This window comes from Rhinopithecus roxellana, chromosome 17 (genome assembly GCF_007565055.1).
Source record: "Rhinopithecus roxellana isolate Shanxi Qingling chromosome 17, ASM756505v1, whole genome shotgun sequence".
Lineage (NCBI taxonomy): Eukaryota > Metazoa > Chordata > Mammalia > Primates > Cercopithecidae > Rhinopithecus > Rhinopithecus roxellana.
The window spans coordinates 19,874,800-19,898,613 of record NC_044565.1 but is presented as its reverse complement, the minus strand read 5'-3'; the positions used below and the strand labels follow the sequence as shown (position 1 = coordinate 19,898,613).

The following is a 23,814-nucleotide window of genomic DNA, read 5'->3' as shown; positions in this document are numbered from 1 at the left end:
ACCACATATCCTTGTAAACTTGCTAAACTCATTTATTAGTTTAATCCTTTTTAGTGAATTCCTTAGGATTTTCAATATACAAGATCATGTTATCTGCAAATGAAGACAATTGTACTTCTTCCTTTCTAATATGGATGGCTTTTACTTCATTTCCTTGCCTCATTGTCCTGGCTGGCCTCTTTAGTACAATGTTGAACAAACAGAAGCTGTGTGAACAGACATCCTTGTCTTGTTCCTGATCTTCTGGGGAAAGCATTTTGTGTTTCAGCATTGAGTGAAAACCCATTAGCCGTGGCCTTTTCTAGATGTCCTTTATCAGGTTGAGGAGACTGAGTTCTTCAGACGAGGAGCTGTGTCAGCTCTGAGGTGACACATAGCATTGTCAGCTTTCAGAGTCTGAGGTCCTGGCTGACTGGGAGGAGATGATGTCCTGAAGGATGTGGACATGATGTGCTGGGGCTCTGGGGACTTGAAGGGAGACCCTGCTGCAGACCTGGGTATGGGAATAAAAAGGCAATATCAAAGGCAGTAATTGGACCCACGGGAGTGGACCATCTCAGGAAGAGAAAAAAGCATCAGGGGCAGAGATGTGGGAGAGGGGAGGGGAGCCCGAGAAGTGGTCAGAGAAGGAGGAGAAAATCCAGATTGTGTAGGGAGGAGAGAAGTGCCCCAGCAGCTAAAGACGGTGCCAGAGCCTACTGCCTGGGGGAACCTTGCCAAAGAATGGGCCAGACCCGCTGGGGGCCACCTGGTAGCCCAGCGCTGAGAGCTGTGCACGCGGCCTCACAACACCAGGTGGCGCGGTGGACCATTCTAACAGCCACTCCTCTTAGCCCTGGTGGTTTCTTTTCATTAACGACAAATGAATGAGCTGGGGTCTCACCAAACCCCTGTTCAACCGATTGGAACCTCTGAGAGGGGCTGTGACCTTCCTGAAAGCATTACAGGGGCATTGTGGCAAAGCTGGGGCTGCCTCCTCGCCTCCTGGCTCCTATCCCAGGATCTCTCTCCAGTCAACACCTACCCACCCCAAAGGGATCTAGAAAAGTGGCTGGCAGAATACCCAGTCAGAAGGCAGCCTGGAAGGATGTGAGGTCCACCAAACCCGTCTAGGTCCCCAGCATCACCCGCTTTTCAGTGTTGCTTGCGGTGAGATCACCTTCTGTGACTTTTCCATCAGTTCTCTGCTCCTGGTTCCCCACTCCCCATTCTCTTTCCACCCACAGCCACATGATTTTCAGTTTAGGCCAAATTGAGTCACTCCCCACGCCCCCCGCCCCTGTAACATCCCTCAGGGGCTCCAAATTGCTCCTTACCCCCACATTCATCTCCCTCATCGCAGTCACACCCTGAGCCTACACTCACTTCGTGATTTGGTTGTTAAAGCATGTCCTGCTTTAACAACCCTTCTCGAAAGCTGCTGGTTTTGCCTGGAACGCTCCTCCTGCCCTCCTCCCGGCCCCTAATTAGCATTTTGGTCTCAGTTTAGACTCACTTGGCTTCCCTGGTGCGCTTCCGCGGTGCACCTCCCCTTTGCTTTGACACCTGCTTTGTCTTGTTGACTTGTTTAGCATATTTTCCCTCTAGACTGAAGCTCCAGAACAGCAGGCAGGGTCCTTGTTATGCGCAGCCTGTTATCAGCGTCCAGGCATGGCTCTCTATAGGCCGTGGAAACTAAAGGTGGCGGTGCTGGCAGGGCAGTATAGGAACTGGCGCCAGGAGCCACAGGACAGTATCTCGAGGACAGCCCTGCTGGGTACTAAGATACAGCCCAGAGTGTCTGGAATGATGGGCAGAGCATCAGCTGGTTTCAGAGTCTGAACAAATGGTGTTCAGAACAGCATGGTCTGCCAGAACAGTCAGCCAGAGTGCCAGGACTGAGGGTCCTGCAGAAGGACCCCCTCTGTCACTGTCACTTCCATATTCCAGAACCGGGGGTATTTTAGTGTGTGGGAAAATAAAGCAATCGTTGAGCCCGATTTCAGTCCCAAGTTTTGGAAAATGTGTGGGTGCATCTGTAGTAGCTAGGTGTCAGTAGGACCTTTGTTCCAACCCAGTCAGAACTCAACCAGAATTGGGGCCAGTAGATCCTTGAGCCAGACAATGACAACATGGAGGTACCCATAAAGCCGAGGGGTGACAAGCACCCAGCCATGCCATTCCTGTGGATACGAGGGTTGTTGGCCCATAGGACAAACTCTTCAAAACATTTTCCTCTCCCTTCCCTCTCACAGCAAGTTGCATCAGGGGGTAGTAATAGAGGTCCTGAATTTCCCTAGTGCGTGGGCGGGACAGCTGAGGGCCTCTATGAAGGCAAGTTTGTTACTCAAAGGAAGTCACCTCTTTATGTACATAGAAACTTCCAGAAGCCTAAAGAAATAAAAAAATGATCTAAATGAGCTTTTCTCCTTTCTAGTTCATATTTCAATGTTACAAATATTTAAAATCTTTTTTGAGGGGAGTATTCAAACTTGGACAATAAAAATTAGGCAGTCCAGGGGCTGGACGTGGTGGCTCACACCTGTAATCCCAGCACTTTGGGAGGCCAAGGTGAGTGGATCACTTGATGTTAGGAGTTCAAGATCAGCCTGGCCAACATGGTGAAACCCCGTCTCTACTAAAAACTATATAAAAATTAGCCAGGCATGGTGGTGGGCACCTGTAATCCCAGCTACTCGGAAGCCTGAGGCAGGAGTATCACTTGAACCTGGGAGGCGGAGGTTGCAGTGAGCCGAGATCGTGCCACCGCACTCCAGCCTGAGCAACAGAGTGAGATTCCATCTCAAAAATAAAAATAAATAAATAAATAAATAAATAAAAATTAGGCAGTCCTTTGTTTCTGCAGGAAGCTTTGACTCTGACAAACAGGAACAAGACTGTGGTCTTCGAATCTGGCTCTTTGGCCCCAGCCAGAATCTTCTCAAAATTGTTATCCCAAACGTGTCCACTTCCTGAAGACAGAGGATTCTTTCTAGTTGAGGGGAAGTTAAACCAATGTACAATGCAGGAAGTGGTCTAGTTGAGGGGAAGTTAAACCAATGTACAACGCAGGAAGTGGGCAAGTTTGGGATAATGATTCTCTGCTAAATGGGTTGAAATTTAACACTGGAAATTAGTCCAATCTAGTCATTCAGATAATGAAAGTTAAACTATATTCATCCCTATTTTTAGTAGAGATGGGTTTTCACCATGTTGGCCAGGCTGGTCTTGAACTCCTGGCAGGAAATGAGCGAGGGAGAGGGGTTGGCAGAGAGACGGGAGAGGGAAAGAAAATCAGGACTGGCTGTCTATGGAGGGGAACTGAGGAAAATTCTGGAGACAATTTGAGTGTCAGGCTGAGATAGATGTCATCAGGAGAGCCCCTTCTGAAAGTGACTCCAAACGTCTTGGGATAAAGGTGTTAAAAACATAAACTAGGTTATTAGGAATAAGTACATAAAGCAGTGAGTGTGGTGGTCATATTGTCCAAAGACAACCTCAGGATATTTGACTTGCTGACTGGGCAGTGTAGGAACCGAGGTTGCACACCCCAGTGTGCATTAACCCGAAAGGAGCTGCTCCTCTGTGAAGCAGAAGGTTAAACGAGGTGGTTTTTCCATGCCTTGTCAGTCTCCTGTGGGACTAATAGTGGTCATGTTGGGAGAGCTGGAGAGTTTAGCAAGAAGACAGGAGGCCTGTCCCTCTGACCTCTCCTTAGCTGCCCCCCTGGCATCACAGTGCACACCATGTTCTTAAATTTAGGCCAAGTTTTGCTGACAAAAGTGATACAGGTGAGCCATCGGCAAAAGATGGAGAAGGGAAGGCCATTGACATGATATTCCACTCAACCTTTTGTTCAAGGACAAGATGCTTGGTTTAGGCTGGAATCTACAGTTTCGTTTGTTTGGAGTCGGTATGTGCTATGGTCTGAATGTTTGTGACCCCCAAATTCATATACTGAAATCTAACCCCCAATATGATGGTGTTTTGAGGTGGTACCTTTGGGAGGTGATTAGGTCATGATGATAGAGCCTCATGAGTGAGATTAACACCCTCACAAAAGAGGTCCCAGAGAGCTCCTATGCCCCTTCCACCACGAGAGGATGCAGCAGAAAGACAGCCATCTATGAACCAGGACCTCACCAGACACTGCACCTTGGTCTTGAACTTCCCAGCCTCCAGAACAGACAGAAATGCATTTCTGTTGTTTATACACCACCCATTCTGTGGTATTGTGTTGTAGCAACCCGAGCACATGAAGACAGTGTGTGTGTGAAGGTTTTGAAGGTCACCCTCTTTTCATCCTATCACAATGGAAACTCACACAGCTCTAGAATAAAACCCCACAGTCAAAAGGTCTTTTGCCCACCATTATTTTAAAGACAGGGTTGTACAATTCAAAATGATTAGATCTGTAGTAATTACCATCTTTTAAAAATAATGTTTATTGAGTATATAATGGATAGCCAAAAATTTTTAAAAGCAAATATTCAATACAATAGAGTTATATTACCTTGGTTTCCAAATTCCATGTAATAAATTCATGACAACTGCCTTGAACACAAAACACAGAGCCTCTGACTCAGGAACTTCCCTATCAGAGTTTGAAACTCCAGCCCACACTTTGATATACCTTTGGCAGGTCTCTGAAAAGGTAGGGTGCACACGTATTTTGTAAACTTCAGCAGTAAGCTGGTTTTCCAAAATGTATGGATATGTACACAGACATGAAATGGGCCTATCTGGCTTTTGACACATTTTAAAATATCATTTAAATCACAAGGACAATTACATATATATATAAAAGCAACTGTTCTTTTATTGCTTCAGTTACCTATATTCCATTCCTCTTAGCGCAAGACTCCCTTACCCCAGATTCTAGACCCAAGAGCTCTTCATTGTATTCAATCTTAGACCATCAACTGCCCATCTTTACGTTCCACCAAAGATATGAAATCAAATAAAATCAAAACATATTTATTTAATGCCTATGACAGACGAGGCCTTGTTATATGTTCTTGAGATGGAATAATAAAACTCTTTCACTGAAGAGTTTATAACTTAGTTACAGATGTACACTTGAATTACTCATTGCTTTAGGGCTGATGGTCAATTTCTTCCTACTTCAAATGAACCAGCCTGATGGGACATCTTGATATACTATGAGTAACAGTTGATGTGAAACTACCTTTTCATTTGACTACCGTTCTTGTTAATTTTTGAGACAGAGTCTCACTGTGTCACCCAGGCTGGAGAGCAGTGGCGGGATCTCCCCTCACTGCAACCTCTGCCTCCCAGGTTCAAGTGATTCTCAAGCCTCAGCTTCCTGAGTAGCTGGGATTACAGGTGCGCACTGCCACGCCCAGCCAGTTTTTTTTGGAGATGGAGTCTCACTCTGTCACCTAGGCTGGAGTGCAGTGGCACAATCTTGGCTCCCTGCAACCTCTGCCTCCCAAGTTCAAGTGATTCTCCTGCCTCAACCTCTCAAATAGCTGGGACTGCAGGTGCCTGTCATCATGCCCGGCTAATTTTTATGTTTTTAGTAGAGATGGGGTTTTACCATGTTGGCCAGGCTGGTCTCAAACTCCTGACCTCGTAATCCATCCACCTTGGCCTCCCAAAATGCTGGGATTATAGGCGTGAGCCACCGTGCCTGGCCTAATTTTTACATTTTTAGTAGAGCTGGGATTTCACCATGTTGGCCAGGCTGGCCTCGAACTCCTGGCCTCAAGCAATCCGCCCACCTCTGCCTCTTAAGGTGCTGGGATTATAGGCATGAGCCACCGTGCCTGGCCTTGACTACTGTTCTTAATCAGCCTTAACTGAACCTCAGTGCATACTACCCCTGTCTTTAGTCATTGGTTGAGGTCATACCACTGTTTGGTAATTTAAGGTGGTATTTCATATGAAGGACCTAATATTTTAAATGAACTCATTGTCATAAATGTCAATCTTTTGTTGGAACTGATTTTCTTCAATAAGTCAAACATAAGCCAGGTAACAGAGGATGGAATGAAAGCATATTGCTTCGTTAGGACTTCCAAATTCTTAGTGCACAGCTACCATGAGGTATCTACTGAATAGTTGTTTTCTGAAAATACATTTTGTAACTTTTCCAGCTACACAAAGGCTATAACGGCAGCATTTGCACAGTCTTGGATGGCAGCCTGACACCAGTGCACAGCTTGATATCTCACTTCTTTCCCTGAGACAGAAGAAAATCTATAAACTTCTCTTCCTTCTTGCATGCTTTATTGACACAACTCACTGGAAAAATCCAATTTAAAAAAAATTGCAACTAAAAGTAAATTTCATATTATGCTAATATGGGATGCTTTTCTTCTTTGCTAAATGGGTTGAAATTTAACATTGGAAATTAGTCCAATCTAGTCATTCAGATAACGAAAGTTAAATTATATTCAGCAGGCCAGTGCAGTGGCTCACATCTGTAATCCTAGCACTTTGGGAGGCTGAGGCTGGTGGATCACTTGAGGTCAGGAGTCCAAGACCAGCCTGGCCAACATGGTGAAACCCCATCTCTACTAACAATACAAAAATCAGGTGTGGTGGTGTGCACCTGTAGTTCCAGCTACTCGGGAGGCTAAGGCAGCAGAATCGCTTACCCAGGAGGCGGAGGTTTCAGTGAGCCGAGATCATGCCACTGCACTCCAGCCTGGGTGACAGAGTGAGACTGTCTCAAAAACAAACAAACAAACAAACATTCAGCAGTTTAGACAGCAATTTCATATGAGGAACATAATTTTTAGTCAATAGAACTTGTGTATGTGGTTTAATGAATAGTCTTCCTTCCCAATTTAGTTTGGTTTTATATTGAGTGTTGGTTGTAGGCAAGGGTCACCCCAACTCAAGACAAATACCCTGCTTCATGAATACTCCAACTCAAATACCCTGCTTCAAAAATATCCCGCTTCACAAATACCCCAACTCAGACAAATACCCTGCTTCACGAATACAAATCCATGCTGTGTAAAATGACCCTAGAAACTGGAAAAAGAGAAAATATAGAGCTAGAAGTTTGGACCAGGTGTCTTGCCTTCCAGTGCAAGGGGCAGGGAGTGAGATGTGTTTTCAGGTGCTCTCTGATGCACTGGAATCTGCTACCCACTAGTCGAGAGCTGAGTGTATCATCATCTGGGTACCTTGTGTGGAGGGTTGGTGCCTGGAAAGAGGGCACTTGTCCCACTGGCAGCAAACATATGGACCTTTGAGAGAAGTATTTTGTCATGGTGTGTGTATGAAGGAAGGGGTCCATTGTTCCACAGTTCTTGCTTGCTATACACAAGTGTACTAAAAAAGCTCACTTCATTAGAAGGGAAATTCTGCTGAACCACAGGGATTTTTCTTCTTTGTCAGCGGACTTACTGAAGTGCTCCAAAGAAAGAATGAAAAAATAACTCGCACTTGAATGCTGTAAACCTGATGAGGAGAATATGTCACCATTGCTTAATTTTCCTACAGTGCTCACCTAAAAGGCTCTCTTGAGACAGGAAAAGGGTAAATTCTACAATCATTTTTATATCTAGAGAGGTCCCAAAGTGATAGGGTTAGAATGTAGCCAAAACAAAGTGATTCATGGTTTTAGAAATCTTTAACAGGCTGGGCATGGTGGGTCACACCTGTAACCCCAAGACTTTGGGAGGCTGAAGCAGGAGGATTGCTTGAGTCCAGGGGTTCAAGACCTGCCTGAACAACATAGTGAGACCTCCATCTCTACAAAAAACTAAAAATTAGCTGGGTATGGTGGTGCACACCTGTAGTCCTACCTATAGAGGAGGCTGTGGTGGGAGGATTGCTTCAGCCCAGGAGGCAGGGGCTGTGGTGAGCCAAGATTGCACCACTGCATTCCAGCCTTGGGGATAAAGTGGGACCCTATCTTAAAATAAATAGAAATCTTTAATAACCTAGACTGCAGTGTGACCATCACTTTTTTTCTCTGTTATAACCAAGGCCTTATCTGCTACACAAATCACTGGTAACCAGGAGGTCGTTATTCACTAAAGAGCAGTCCAGGCAATAGACAGGTTTGACAAGTTATTTCAGCTACTGAGTCCAACAAATGAACATCCCACAGTTTGTGGAAACAGACATTGCCAATGCCTTACAGACATGTTCTTGGACGGATGAAGAAAGCAACAGAACACCTAGAACACGTGAAGTTGTTGATAAGATCCCAGTTAGTTTTTGTTCTTAGAGAAGAAAAAAGAATGAAAAAGAAATGAAAATGGACTACAAGACATAGAAAATTACCTTAAAGACCAAATCTCAGAATTACTGGCATTCAAGAAAAAGTTGAGCAAGAGCAAGGAGTAGAAAACTTATTCAAAAAAACAATAATAGAAAACTTTCCAAAACTTGAGAAACAGATAATATTCAGGTACAGGAAAGTCAGAGACTACCAAACAGATTCAAACCAAATAAATCTACCCTGAGGCACATAATGATCAAACTGTCAAAGGCCAAGGACAAAAAAACCATCCTAAAAGCAGCAAGAGAAAATAATTACATATAAAGTAGGGCCAATTTGTCTGGCAAAATTTCTCAACCGAAACCATACTTCTCAATGGCCATGAAAGAATGGGAAGACACTTTCAAAGTATGGAAAGAAAAAAAATCTGCTATCCAAAAATATTGTATTCAGCAAAGCTATCCTTCAAAAATGAAGGAGAGATAAAAGTCTTTCCCAGACCAAAAAAAAAAAAAAAAAAAAAAGAAAAGTGGAGAGAATTCACCACCACCATACTCACAAGAAATGTCAAAGGGAGTTCTTCAATCTAAAAGAAAAATACTGGCTGGAAGGTGGTGGCTCATACCTGTAATTCCAGCATGTTGGGAGGCCAAGGTGGGAGGATTGCTTGAGCTCAGGAGTTTGAGGCCAGCCTGCATAGCATGGTGAGACCCCGTCTCTACACAAAATAATTCACTGGGCACAGCAGTGCCTGTAGTCCCAGCTACTTGGCAGGCCGAGGGAGGAGGACTGCTTGAGCCCAAGCATTCGAGCCAGCAGTGAGCTATGATAGTTTTCAAGAAACTAGAAAAGTAAAAGAAAAGAAACTAAAAAAGGAAAAGAAGAAAGAACCCACTAATGTGCAAAAAGAAAATATTTGAAGGTTTAAAACCCACTGGTAAAATTAAATACATGAACAAACCCAGTATTACTTTAATACTGTAATTGTGGTATATAATCCACATCATAACTATAGTATACAAATCTACCTATCTAGTATAAAGCCCCAAATACAAATCTATCAAAAACAATTATAGTTACAGCAACCTGTTAAGAGATAGGGAATATAAAGATATATAAATTGAGATAACATAAAGCCAAGATGTGGGGAGGATGCAGTTAAAGTGTAGAGGTTTTTTCAGTTTTTTGTTTTTACGTTTTTCTTTGTTTCTATTTTCTGTGTGATCTAAGTTGCCATCTCTTTACAAATAACTTGTTGTATCCATAAGATTGTTTTGGTAAGCCTGATGGTAACCACAATGCAAAACCTACAGATTATATAAATATATACAGTAGATTCACTAAAAATAAAAAGCAATGTGTTAAAACATACTATCAGAGAAAATCACAAAGGAAGACAGCAAGAAAGGAAGAGGGGAGTTACAAAACAATCAGAAAACAAGCAACAAAATGGCAGTAGTAACTCCTTACCTATCAACAAAAACACTGAATGTAAATGGACTCAGTTCTCCAATTAAAAGACATAGAATGGCCAAATGGATAAAGAAATAAGACCTCACTGTATGCTGCCTACAAGAAGATCATTTCACTTCTAATGTGAAGGAATGGAAAAAGATATTCTATGTAATTGGAAACCAAAAAAGAGCAGGAGTAAGTAGCTGATATAAGTAAGTACTTATATCAGATAAAACAGACTACAGATCAAAGACTGTAAAAAGAGACAAAAAAGATCACTAATGATAAAAGGAATAATTCAGCAAGAGGAAATAAGTATAAATATCTATGTACCTAACAACAGAGCTCCCAAGTATATAATGCAAACATTAACAGATCTGAAGGGAGAGATAGACTGCAATACAATAATGGTAGGGGACTTAAACACTCTGCTGTAGGTAATGAACAGGTCATCCAGACAGAAAATCAAGAAACACTGGAGTTAAACTACACACTAGATCAAATTAGTCCTGACACTTACAGAACATTTCACCCAACTGCTGCAGAATACACATTTTCTTCATCAGTACATAGAACATTCTCCAAAACAGACTGTATGTTAGGCCACAAAACAAGTCTCAACAAATGCAAAAAAGTAGAAATCATATCAAGGATATTTTCTGACCACAATGGAATAAAACTAGAAATTAATAACAACGGGAACCTTGGGAAATACACAAACACATGGAAATTAACACACTCCTGAATGACCTAGGGCCAATGGAGAAATAAAGAAAATTTTAAAAATTTCTGGAAACAAATGAAAACGGAAAATGATGTACCAAAATGTGTAGAACACAACAAAAATAGTACTGAGGGAATTTTGTAGCAATAAATGCCTGTACCAAAAAAGTAGAAAGACTTCAAATAAACAACTTAATGATGTACCTCAAGAAACTAGAAAAGAACAAACTAAAATCAAAATTAGAAGAAAAGATATAAAATTCAGAGCAGAAATAAATGGAGACTAAAAAATAAAGAAAACCAATGAAATGAAAAGTTTTTTTTGGCAAAAACAAAATTGACAAACCTTTAGCAAGATTAACTGAGAGAAGACTCAAATAAATAAAATTGTAAATGAAACAGGAGACATAACAACTGATGCCACAGACATACAAAGAATCATTAGAGGCTACTATGAACGGTTACATGCCAACAAGTTGGAAAACCTAGAAGAAATGGGCAAATTCCTGGACACATACAACCTACCAAGATTGAAACCATGAAGAAATAGAAAATTTCAACGAACCAATAATGAGTAATGAGATTGAAGCCATAATAAAATGTCTCCCATCAAAGAAAAGTCTAGGACCTGATTGCATTATTGCTGAATTCCACCAAACATTTAAAGAACAATGATGACTAATTCCATTCAAATGCTTCATACAAATTGAAGAGAAGGGAATATTTCCAAACTCATTCTATGAGGCTTGCATTACCCTGATACCAAACCAGACAAAGACACAACCAAAAAAGAAAACTATAGGCCAATATCACTGATGAACATAGATGCAAAAATCCTCAAAAAATACTAGCAAATGGAATTCAACAACACACTAAAAATATAATTCATCATGACCAAATAGGATTCATCCTAGGGATGCAAGGATGGTCCAACACACGAATCAATAAACACAATATATCACATTAAGAGAACCAAGAACAAGAACGATATGATTATTTCAATAGATGCTGAAAAAGATTCAATAAAATTAAACATGCCTTTATAAGGAAAAAACCTTCAACAAACTAGGTATAGAAGAAACATACTTCAAATAATAAAGGCTATTAGCTATGAAAAACTCATAGCTAATATAATACTGATAGGGAAAAACTGAAACCCTTTTCTTTAAAATCTGGAACCAGACAAAGATGCCCACTTTCACCACTTTTATTCAACACACTACTGGAAGTTTCAGGGCAATAAGTCAAGAGAAAGAAATAAAGGGCATCAAAGAAAGAAGTTTAAATTAGTCTTGTTTGCAGATGACATGATATTATACTTAGAAAAACCTAAAGACTCCACCAAACAACTGTTGGAACTGATAAGTGAATTCAGTAAAGTTGCAGTATTCAAAATCAACATACAAAAATCAATAGCATTTACATATGCCAAGAGCAAACAATCTGAAAAAGAAATCAAGAAATCAATTTCATTTACAGTAGCTACAAAGAATACAAAATACCTAGGAATCAATTTAACCAAAGATGTGAAAGATCTATCTAAGGACAACTATAAAACGCTAATGAAAGAAACCGAAGAGGGCACCCAAAAATAGAAAGGTATTTCATGCTTATGGACCCAGTGACCTTATTCATAGAAATAGAAAAAAAAATTCCAAAATTTACATGGAACCACAAAAGACCCCAAATACCCAAAGCAATCCTGAGGAAAAAGAACAAAGCTAGAGGCATCACACTACCTGACTTCAAAATATACTACAAAGCTATAGCAACCAAAACATCGTGGTACTGGCATAAAAAGACATACAGACCAATGGAACAGAATAGAGAACCCAGACCCAGATATAAATCCATGCATTTATAGCCAACTCATTTTTGACAAAGGCATCAAGAACATACAGTGGGGAAAGGAGAGAATCTCTTCAATAAATGGTGCTGGGAAAACTGGATAGTTATATGCAGAAGAATAAAACTGAACCCCTATCTCTCACCATATACAAAAACCAAAGCAAATGGATTAAAGATTTAAATCTAAGACCTAAAACTATGAAACTACATGAAAACATTAGGGAAACACTGCAGGACATTGGTCTGGGCAAAAATATTTTGTGTGAAACCTCAAAAGCACAGGCAACCAAAGCAAAAACAGACAAATAGAATTACATCACGCTAAGAGGATTCTGTGCAGCAAAGGAAGCAATCAACAAGTCAAGAGACAACCCATGGAATGGGAGAAGATATTTGTGAACTATCCATCTGACAAGGGGTTAATAACCAAAATATATAAGGAGTTCAAACCACTCAAAAGCAAAAAGCAAACTGATTTTAAAATGTGCAAAACATCTGAAGAGACATTTCTCAAAAAAAGACAGAGGGCCAAGAGGTATATGGAAAAAATGCTTCATATTACTAATCATCAAGAAATACAAATCAAAACCACCATATAATCTCACCCCAGTTAAAATGGCTCTTATTAAAAAGACAGGGAATATAAATGCTGGCAAGGATGTAGAGAAAGGAAATGCTTGTGCATGGTTAGTGGGAATGTAAATTAGTACAGCCACTATGGAGTATTGTATGGAGCTTCCTCAAAAACCTAAAAATAGAATTACCATCTGATCCAGCCATTCCACTACTGACTTTATATCCATATTAGTCTGTTTTCACGCTGCTGATAAAGACATACCCATGACTGTGAGCAAAAACAGATTTAATTGGACTTACCTTTCCACATGGCTGGGGAGGCCTCAGAATCAAGGTGGGAGGCAAAAGGCACTTTTTACATGGCAGTGGCAAGAAAGGAGGATGCAAAAGTGGAAACCCCTGAAAAAATCATCAGATCTTGTGAGATTTATTCACTACCATGGGAATAGTATGAGGGGAACCACCGCCAAGATTCAAATAATCTCCCACAGGGTCCCTCCCACAATACATGGGAGTTACGGGAGTACAATTTGAGATTTGGGTGGGGACACAGAGCCAAACCACATCAATATCCAAAACAAAAGACATATTGAAGAGCTATCTATATTCCCATATTTATTGCAGTGCTATTCACATAGCCAAAATATGAAATCAACCATCAATGGGTGAATGAATAAAGAAAATGTGGTGTATACACACAATGGAATATTACTCTGCCATAAAAAGGCTGAAATCTTGTTATGTGCAGAAAGATGGATGGAACTGGAGGTGATGTTAAGTGAAATAAGCCAAACACAGAAAGACAAATATCACATGTTCTCATTCCTATGTGGGAGCTAAAAAAGTGGATTTCATGAAGACAGAGAGTAGATTGGTAGTTACCAGAGGCCAAGAAGGGTAGGGGGAAATGAAGAGAAGTTGATTAATGGGTACAAATACACAGTTTGGTAGAATAAATAAGACCTAGTGTTTGATAGGTCAGTAGAATGCCTATAGTTCACAACAATTTACTGTGTATTTCAAAATCACTAGAATAATTCAAATGTTTCTGCCATAAAGACAAATATTTAATGTGACAGATATCCCAGTTACACAGATTTGCTCCTTAAAATTACATGAATGTATTATCACATGGATCCTCAAAATATGGACATCATTATGTATCAATCAAAAATTAAAATAAAAAAAGCTAAAACTGAAATTTTCTGCAGCTCAAAGTTCTAGAAGTATGTTAAAATACAGAACATGTGTAAGTCTTCCTAAGTTGCCTCAGAACCAGTGATTTCATTATGTCAGAGGGTGTGTGTGCCGGTCTAGAATGCAATACAAAGCTGTTAGAGCGACAGTGAATTCTCAGTTACTGGAGATCAACCTTAGAACACCCAGAGGCACCTAGCAAAGGTCTGTTTTCAGACGAGTGTGCATGGGGTGGGGGAGTAATGGGGGCGCAGCTCTGAAGTGAAAATGAAACTTCCAACAAATGAATGCCAAAGTGTGAAAAGTTCTTGAGAATGATCTCCAGCCAACTCCTACTGGCTGGTGGGCTCTATAATAGGTCTACAAAAATATGCCTTTTTAGGGTATGTACTTACTGCCTGAGTAAGTAAAAGTTGAGAGACATGAGCAAAGCAACCTAAGGATGCAAGAAGGGCCTTATAGGGAGGAGGAATTGGGATGGGAGCGGGCCTGAGAGTTGCTGCAAGCTGACCAAGTGGAAGCTTTGAGTGCGACACATCCCAGTAGCCTTGAGAAGCAGATGGGCAAGTCTCCACATACCAGCAAGGAGGTGCTCGTAGCATTAAGAACGTTGTCTGAGGAAGTTCCGGCTTCTCCAATTAGCCCCTGAGGGATGTGAGGTGGAGCTGTGTGGTGTAAGCCCAGCCCCACCTGAGCCACAAGGGAGCTGTGGACCATCTTCCACAATCTCAATTTTCTAAACTCATTTGTTGGGTGATAATCTTAAAACCTTTTCTCTTAAACAAGCAGTAGCTTATAGCATAGGAAATAAAATTCATACAAAATTATTTGTAAAGACACAAAACCAGAGAAATATGACTTTTGCTCTCCTGGCCACTCTGAGCTGGATTCCAGATCCCTGGAGACTGAAGGGACTCTGCTTTGAATGCTGTGACCTCCTATGCCGAGGAGGGAGGTGGGAAGACGGTGGAATGGGCTGGGGGTCAAGGCTGCACTGGGGCTGCACAAGCAGTTGCAGAAAGGGCAAGTGGAGGGAGGTAGCATTAGTGACAACGGCAGCCAGAGTGGAGAACAGCGATGGTGGCAGCCGAGTCTGGGGCAGGCTGGGAACAGAGTAGCAGGAGATCTTCTGATATCAGAGGCTAGAGCCATTGAGACAAAGCTAGGGGCAGCCTGTCCTTGGGGAGGAAGCCACCGACACCCAGCATCTATCCAGAAGGGTTCAGTTGTCTGGGCTCAAGCAGCTTGCAGGACCAGGCACCTTAATTCTCTGTCACTCACTACTGGCATCCACAGAGAGGTCTCCACCTAGCAGCAGCATCTAAGAAGGAGGTTTTGGGTAGACTCAGAGACATAAGCACTGAAATTAACCAGACTACGAGAGCTCCTCAAAAGTTTTTATTCTTTTTCATCTTTTTAAACTGGCACACTGCCTGGTATACACTGCCAGGTAGGCATTCAGATAAGTTTCTTTTTTTTAAATACACAATTTAGAATGCTGGGAAGATTTCATTTCAGTGTTTCCCAAAACATTATTCCTGGAAAGGGTATATTCTCCCATGACTCTGGATAATAGAGGTTTTGTTCTGATTTTTTAAGCCACCTCAGACTGACACTGAAACACGTTGGATCTAATACTTAAGTGCTTTGAAAGGGCAGTAAAAATAGAATTGTAATAATTGCTGGGAAGACTGTGGTTTCTGCAGCCCAGGGTGGCTTCACAGTTGTCAGAGGACACAGATTCTATGTCCCTCCCTGACCAGGGACCTCCAGGACAGCTTCCCTGGTTGGTTCTTGAGTCTTTCGGCAGAGGGCAGACCAACAGAGAAGGGCTGTGACCTCCTCCGACCAGCCCAGGCCTCATGCTGCTGCGTCGCAGACCCTGTATCAGCAGCATAGCTATGGAGCACGTTATCCTGGAAGTGGATCCTCCATGGGTCACACAAAGCAGCATAGCAGGGAACCAGAATGAGGCTCAGGGCCACCATCAAAAGAGTGACCTCCCCTCTCCTTCCAATTAGTTACCTGTATTCAATGTGCAGTGTAAACGAACAGAAATTTTACAAATTAAATTACTTTCTTAAAAATCAATACATTGTTACATACAATTCTCTTTGAGAAGTCTTTCCAATTCAATTCTTAAATTTCATTTACAAAATGGTGTGCAAAAACAAACACTGACCTCAAATAAATAGGGAAAAACAGTGGAAAGAGCTAAAATATTTTGTGTGTTTTTAAATTAAAAGTTAAAAACACCAGCTGCACTTCAAATTATTTGCAGGATGAAATACATCAAGAAGGCTGTCAAAAATAGCCTTCAGAGTTAGAGTTGCATTTTTAACTGAGGTTTTCTGTGTTCAAAATTCACAATGAATGCCTCCGCTGAGATCTTTCACCACTCCCTCTTTGACCAGCTTTAAGAGGAACTTGGTTTCCGTTGTCACATTATGCATGGTCTGAAAGTTCATAGCAGCCATGCACTGATTGTCAAAGTAGTGCAAAGGTGTTCTGGGTTGACTGAGGTCATATCCAAAACCCGCCAAACTGACTTCATCGCACAGATGTGTGGCTAAGACAACGGCAATGACACCGATTGTGGGGACATTCTGAAAAACAGAAAAGAAGACCAAAAAGTTAAAAAACAGTTTTAGCACAAGTCATCATTTTGCTGGTATTATATATGCTATGCAGGGTCATGAAAGCTACATTGGGGGCTGCAATTTCATACATCACATAATTTTATACATCATGAACTTTAGAGTTCAACTTCCCATTTAAGTCAGGAATCTAGGCTCTAAAACATGGCCTCTGATGTTCACACGCTTTCAAGGGACAGTCCGACAATTCTTACACCAAGTTAAAAGGTATTCCTTCTAGGCCGGACGCGGTGACTCACGCCTGTAATCCCAGCACTTTGGGAGGCCAAGGTGGGCAGATCACGAGGTCAGGAGTTCAAGACCAGCCTGGCCAATATGTGAAACCCCGTCTTTACTAAAAATACAAAATTTAGCCGGGTGTGGTGGCACACTCCTGTAGTCCCGGCTACTTGGGAGGCTGAGGCAGGAGAATCACTTGAACACGGGAGACGGAGGTTGCAGTTAGCCGAGACTGAGCCACTGCACTCCTGCCTGGCGACAGAGCAAGACTCCGTCTCAAAAAAAAAAGGTATTCCTTCTAAAATGTCTGCCCCACTGGTCCTACATGTGACGCCCAGAATCACCAAAAAAAAAAAAAAAAAAAAAAAAAGCCTATTTCCTCTCTCAATGACAAATGACAGAGGTCTGCTCTGGGATAAGTGGCCACAGGACCTTCCATGGTCCTTCCCAGGGCACAGTTTCTGGAACGCATCCCTTCCTGAGAACAGAGGATTCTCAGTTCTCACTGCAGAAGACTGCGTTCACACCACCGCCAGCTACATGCCACTTAAGGGCCCCACTGGCTTTGCTGGCAAATAGCACTTGCAGGCCATTTCCCTATGTAGAGCTGCAAAGCCAGTTTCTTCCCACCCTCTGTTTGTATATGTATTTTTTGAGACAGGGCCAGTCTCACTCTGTCGCCCAGGTTGGGGTGCAGTGGCATGATCACGGCTCACCGCAGCCTTGACCTTCCCAGGCTCAAGTGATCCTCCCACCTCAGCTTCCTGAGTAGCTGGGACTACAGGCATATGCTACCATGCCCAGCTAATTTTTGTATTTTTTGTAGACATAGGGTTTCACCATGTTGCCCAGGCTGGTCTTGAACTCCTGGGCTCAAGCAATCCTCCTGTTTTGGCCTCCCAAAGTGTTTGGATTACAGCCATGGGCCACCATGCCCAGCCACAACTATATTTTTAGTCCTGAATTAAATATTTTCACATTTGTTCCTTTAACAATGTATCCTACTGACCTTGGTCTGGAATCTCCATTGTCTACACCTTTCTAGATTCTAATGGTGTCCCCACTCCCTCCTGATGTCTGGCATCTTATTGTGCCTCCTGGAACGTGCAAATGTGGCATCGTGCTTTCTGGATCTCCATGTCAGTCTTGGGTAAAAATAGTACACAGGACGGGAGGAATACAGAGGGCCCTGCAGCTCACTATGCTTCCTCGAAGGCTGCCGCCAATCTACTGATACTCTTAATATTAGCATCCTTTTGAATAGTTTTTTATGTGAAAATGTGCCTCCCTTTTCATTCATCTTAGTTGAACCAGTGGCTACCATAAATATCTTTCCTTTTTTGTAAAGTGGAACAACAGTGGACCCTCCAGAGTTCACAGATTCAGGTGGGATTAGGGAACATCTACTGAGGCCATCATTTATTAAAATCTGCTTCCTGCTCTTTGATGCATCTACCTCTCAAAGCCAACTTCACTTGTTAAAAAGGAACTCAACAGCCATTCTGCATGCTTGGAAATAGAAACCAAGAGAAATAAACACAAAGGACACTTTCCTCCTGTTTAGCCAGGGCTCTAGGTGTTGTTCTGTCTTCTCCAACCCCATACCCCCAGTGATGAGCTTGGCACACAGGGAATATTCAATGTTTGTGGAAGGAGTGTGTGAAATCAACTGTCCATTGGAGTGACATATGGGGAGAACTAAAACAACGATGAAAAACTCTCCAAAGCATGTTATTTCCACAGCATGCCCTTTGAGATCACATCTCCTATTGCTCAACAGGCTTCTTCATCTGCTGGAAGGACATATACATGAGGAAGTTTCTGATATTGCAATTTTAGATCAGAAGTCCTCTTTTAAATTACTGTTTTTATCCAAAAGAAAAATGCCATTTTATCAATTATAAAAATAGGCAAATATTCAGCTTAACTAAGAGATTATAAAGCAGAAAGGAGAAGTCTTCTACAGACTTGCCCTCTGAAGAAGGGCATTCTTTACAATAAAAGTCTATTTCCAAGCTTTTACACTAAACACATACTTTTATTTTTAAAGTGTTCTGTATCTTCTTCTTCTTCTTCTTCTTTTTTTTTTTTTTTGAGACGGAGTTTCACTCTTGTTGCCCAGGCTGGAGTGCAATGGTGCAATCTTGGCTCACCGCAACTTCTGCCTCCTGGGTTCAAGCGATTCTCCTGTCTCAGCCTCCCAAGTAGCTGAGATTACAGGCATGAGCCACCACGCCTGGCTAATTTTATTTTTAGTAGAGATGGGGTTTCCCCATGTTGGTCAGGCTGGTCTCGAACTCCTGACCTCAGGTGATCTGCCCGCCTCAGCCTCTCAAAGTGTGGGATTACAGGCGTCTGCAACTGCACCCAGCCTAGTGTTTAGTATCTTTATTTTCTTACTTAATATACTATGGAGGTGTTTTCCTATCTTCTTCATCTTTAACAGTCAGAAAATATTGCACTGACTTTATCATAATTTGTTTAAACAATCCCATAGTGATGAACATTTAGGCTGTTTTTAGTCCTCTGCTGTTAATGCTATAGTGTACATCCTAGAATATTCATCTTTGCAAATTTCTCTAATTTCCTTGTAATAACATTTTTAGTGTAAAATTGGTGGGTCAGAGATGATTCATATTTAAAACGGTTTAATATTGCCAAAATATCCTCCAGAAAAAGTGCCAACTGATCATTCTATGTACATTCCTGTCAAACAAGGGCATTATCAAACTTTTAAGTCTTTGCTAAGAAAGTGGGCAAAAATACTATTGTGGCTCTAATTTGCTTTTATTTGATTATTGGTAAAGTTGAACATTTTTACATGCATTCTTTGGCTATTTTAATTCTCCTTTTGTGAAATGTCTATTCCTATTCTTTGCCCATTTTCTATTGGTTCATCTTTTACTTTTTGATTTAATAAGAACTCTGTATTCTGAGAGTGTTTACTCTCATTGTACATGGGATAATTTCCACACCAGTCGTAAGTTTTAAAGACACAGATCAAGTTATTCAGATCAAGAAGCTGCAAGTAATAAAGGTATGTGTACCCCCACGCCCCTGGTGGCAGCACTTGCTAATTGCAGGTAAAGAATCTACTGCAATAAACAGCCTAAAACACAAAGTTCCCAAATTAGACTGCAAAATAAAAATCGTCCAGGGAATTTAGAAAATCTTAAAACACAAAACAATTAATGTCTGAGATGAGACCCAGGCGTTAACTGAAAAACACTGTTCTTGAGGATTGACTTTTATAACTATCACCCACAAAGTGGTGATAAAAATCAATTCTCACCTGAGTGGCCCACAGAGTGAAAATGTAAATATGACTTTTCTCTGGGGTACACAATTTTTTAATTTAAAAAAAATTTAAAAATAAAATGTAAATAACTTTCCGGATCACAAAAGTACCTTTCAGTGTCCTGCAGTTATATGGAGTCCTGGAGTAAGAATACCTTAAATAGTATCTCACTGATGTAAGTGTTAATGTGCTGCCTACAGTAAAGAGAAGAGTCGGCCGGGCGTGGTGGCTCAAGCCTGTAATCCCAGCACTTTGGGAGGCTGAGACGGGCGGATCACGAGGTCAGGAGATCGAGACCATCCTGGCTAACACAGTGAAACCCCGTCTCTACTAAAAAAATACAAAAAACTAGCCAGGCGAGGTGGCGGGTGCCTGTAGTCCCAGCTACTTGGGAGGCTGAGGCAGGAGAATGGCGTAAACCCAGGAGGCGGAGCTTGCAGTGAGCTGAGATCTGGCCACTGCACTCCAGCCTGGGCGGCAGAGCGAGACTCTGTCTCACAAAAAAAAAAAAAAAAAAAAAAAAAAAAGAGAAGAGTCACTGGAGAGTCTGTCTCACACACACACACACACACACACACAAAAAAAAAAAAAAAGAGAAGAGTCATTGGAGAGAAGGCCAATTAAATAACGAGGAGCCCTGCAGCCAAGTGCAGAGTGGTAAACACATATGGAGCATCTCATCAAAGGCTAGGTTTCTCCACTGGAGATGCTTCTGGGTATATAGTTGAGCCAAAGTGAAATTTGTACACATCTCCCCTCAAACAGGGAACGATTAACTTTGAGTAGCAACAAAAATACCTTATCTCGGCCCCAGAACCTTGACTGAGGCTCTGAGTACTGAAGGATGTCAAAGGCAGTCTCTTTGATGATAACTGGATTCAAAATCCTGAAATGTTTTGGCTGCAGTGGGATTTTTTCTGCCACCTGCTTCCAAAAGAAGAGTCGCACCCAAAACGGCTAAGGAAAGCAAGCAAGCAGTCGTTAGTCATCCTTCCAGGGGAGGGGAGAAAGCATTCCCACTCATCAGGCCAAGGCCATGGGTGTGACCCCACGTGGCCCTGGGCACTGCCTTCTGCAGCAATCTAGTTCTGTAGATTGCAAAAGCGATGGAAATCCACCACTTCAACTCAAAAAAGTAACTCTGAAATAGCCACTTCACACAGGCGGCACTGGACAAAGACAGGAATTGCAGAACCAGCTTGTATTTGTTTGAGGTAGACATTCCTCAATGGCGCTAAAGCTATCATTTTGTCCAGGGAAGCCCAAGCGAATAGGTCGAATTTAAGGCTATTAAGTGCTGTGACTGCCCTCACCTTGCATCCTCTCCCACTTACTCTATTTCCTAGTCCCATGAAGTCTCTTGGCAACTGACTGAAGTCATTTCATATATGCTTCATCTTCCAGCTAGAACTTCTGCCCAATAGAAAATCCAGAAGACCATGATGACTGGTACAGAATCAGCTTTGGAAATACAAATTCATCATCACATGGAGTTTATGTGAAAAGTCTAATATGTCCCGTGAGTTTCACAGACAGCTAGTTTGTGCATATGTCTATAAATGTGCACACACTCCTCGACAGTTGACCTCTGAAATGTATTTGAATATAATGGGTGGGACTATAAAGTAATGTGATCAATAGAGACAAAAGGAATATGAGCAAGTGAGGGCCATCTCCTCCACAGCTGCCCTTCTGGAATGCCATGAATTTATTCCAACAAGGGAACCACCAACCAAAGCATTTTTGGAGAAGCTCTTCAGGAGTATTCCTTATCGATTTTATATTCTTTTGAATATCCTCAAAAAGGCTTACATCCATCTAAGTAAATCTAATTTCTGGAACTAGCCAAAAGCTATGCAAGTTCATGTCTGGAGAACAAGGTGGGTGAACAATCTCAGTAATAGCAATTTTGGTCACAATCTGGATATTCCCATTAAGCAATGATCATCATTTTCATGTGTCTCTTAATTAGGTTCTAAAAGCAATTTGCAGCAAATTTGCTGAGGGGTGGCTGGGCACGGTGGCTCATGCCTGTAATCCCAGCACTTTTGGAGGCCGAGGCGGGTGGATCTCTTGACGTCAGGAGTTCGAGACCAGCCTGGCCAACATGGTGAAACCCCATCTCTATTAAAAACACAAAAATTAACCGGGCATGGTGGCAGGCACCTGTAATCCCAGTTACTCAGGAGACTGAGGCAGGAGAATCGCTTGAACCTGGGATGTGGAGACTGCAGTGAGCCGAGATTGCACCACTGCACTCCAGCCCTCAAGTCTGGGCAACAGAGAGAGACTCCATCCCTGCACCGCCTCCCCCCACTCTGCCCCCAAAAAAAGAATTGCTGAGGGGTTTCTACAAAGAGAGTGATCATCATTTGAAAGACAACACAAAAGTATGCATTCCACTGTGCATGTTTAAAAATAAAAGGCTATAAATACAACTAAGACTCCACTTTTTACTAAGGCAGATTTAATAGAAGTATTAGTGCTTACCAGGGTTTCATGTTTTACCATTGCTTGAAGCCAGTTGAAATCAACACTCTTAAATAAAACAGCAACAAACAAGTCATTGGAATAATATTCAAGGTCAGACAGTGGTGCGCCCTCTGGATAAGTCATCCTTATAGTAGTTTTATTTCCAACATGTTCTGAATATCCCTCAACTGGTGCACTGTTTAACCTATTTAAATAAAAAAGACAAAGACACACTGACAAAGCAGGCCATCAACCATCTCTGCACACCAGGCAGTATCCATGTCATGTCCTCCATGTCTTCTTATGACTAAGAATCAGTGCATGGTTTGCAGCCTCATCTCCCCTCCCAGCTCTGTCTTTCTAGGATTTCGAGGAATGCAGCCTTTAGTCCTTGACTGAACATTTGTATCTAATCCCTGAATGTCAAGCAATTTCATCTAGCTCTAATATTTTTACTCAATCTAAGCATATTACATTTGGGACTTTCTCTGGGTGCCAGTAAAATATCCACGGAAATTTCCCACTGTGCTCAGATATTAGCTCTTGCCAGAATTTCAAAAAAGGAATCAGAAGGGAAAATCTCGTCCACCATGCCTGGTGACTTTTTGTAGAGACAAGTTGTCTCTATGTTGCCCAGGCTGGTCTTGAACTCCTGAGCTCAAGCAATCCTCTTGCCTTGGCCTTCCAAAGTGCTGGGATTACAGGCAAGAGCCATTGTGCCTAGCCAGAAAACAATTTTTAAACAGTGAAACCAAAAAAGAATCTAGGATGACTGCCTATTGGCTATGATGGTGAGTTTGAACTTCTCTGTGTGCCTTCCATATACCAGCCAGCACTGCCTTCCAGCACTCACTAGCCCCAAGCCCCTTATCCAGAAGCCAGGCCCCTCATTGACTCAAGTCTCTTTCTGTGTCCTCTTCTTGCCCCTGCCTGGCAGTTGTGGTCCTTTGCTGTTTTACTTGAATCTACCCACCTTCCAAACCTCACTTCTCTGACAAGGTTCTGCTACTTACTGCAGCCGGCAGCATGCTCCTCCAACTTAGGGTCAGTATGACAGTTTGGAGCATCCAACCATTTTGTGTTTTTGTTTCAACTTCTCAAACAGTAAGTCCCTTGCGAGCAGGGACTATGAACAGCCTCCTGCATCCCTCACTTTTCCTGGAGCCGCACTGACCAAGAGCAGT

General features: G+C 42.0%; 1 protein-coding gene across 11 annotated transcripts in view; it reads right to left on the bottom strand.

The window, feature by feature from the left end:
- Nucleotides 1-15,369: 15,369 nt before the first annotated feature.
- Nucleotides 15,370-23,814, bottom strand: part of ST3GAL5 (ST3 beta-galactoside alpha-2,3-sialyltransferase 5) — an 80,438-nt gene continuing 71,993 nt past the window's right edge. For 5 of the 11 annotated variants that reach the window (XM_030921210.1, XM_010381992.2, XM_030921208.1 and 2 more), the window contains 3 exons: nucleotides 22,649-22,835; nucleotides 20,957-21,115; nucleotides 15,370-16,590 (listed from right to left, as the gene is read on the bottom strand). In XM_030921210.1, the coding sequence (XP_030777070.1) occupies nucleotides 16,342-16,590; nucleotides 20,957-21,115; nucleotides 22,649-22,835 (595 nt within the window). In that variant the 3' untranslated portion in view covers nucleotides 15,370-16,341. The remainder of the gene's footprint in view (nucleotides 16,591-20,956; nucleotides 21,116-22,648; nucleotides 22,836-23,814) is intronic. The other 6 variants (XM_030921211.1, XM_030921213.1, XM_030921212.1 and 3 more) reach the window with 3 other exon arrangements.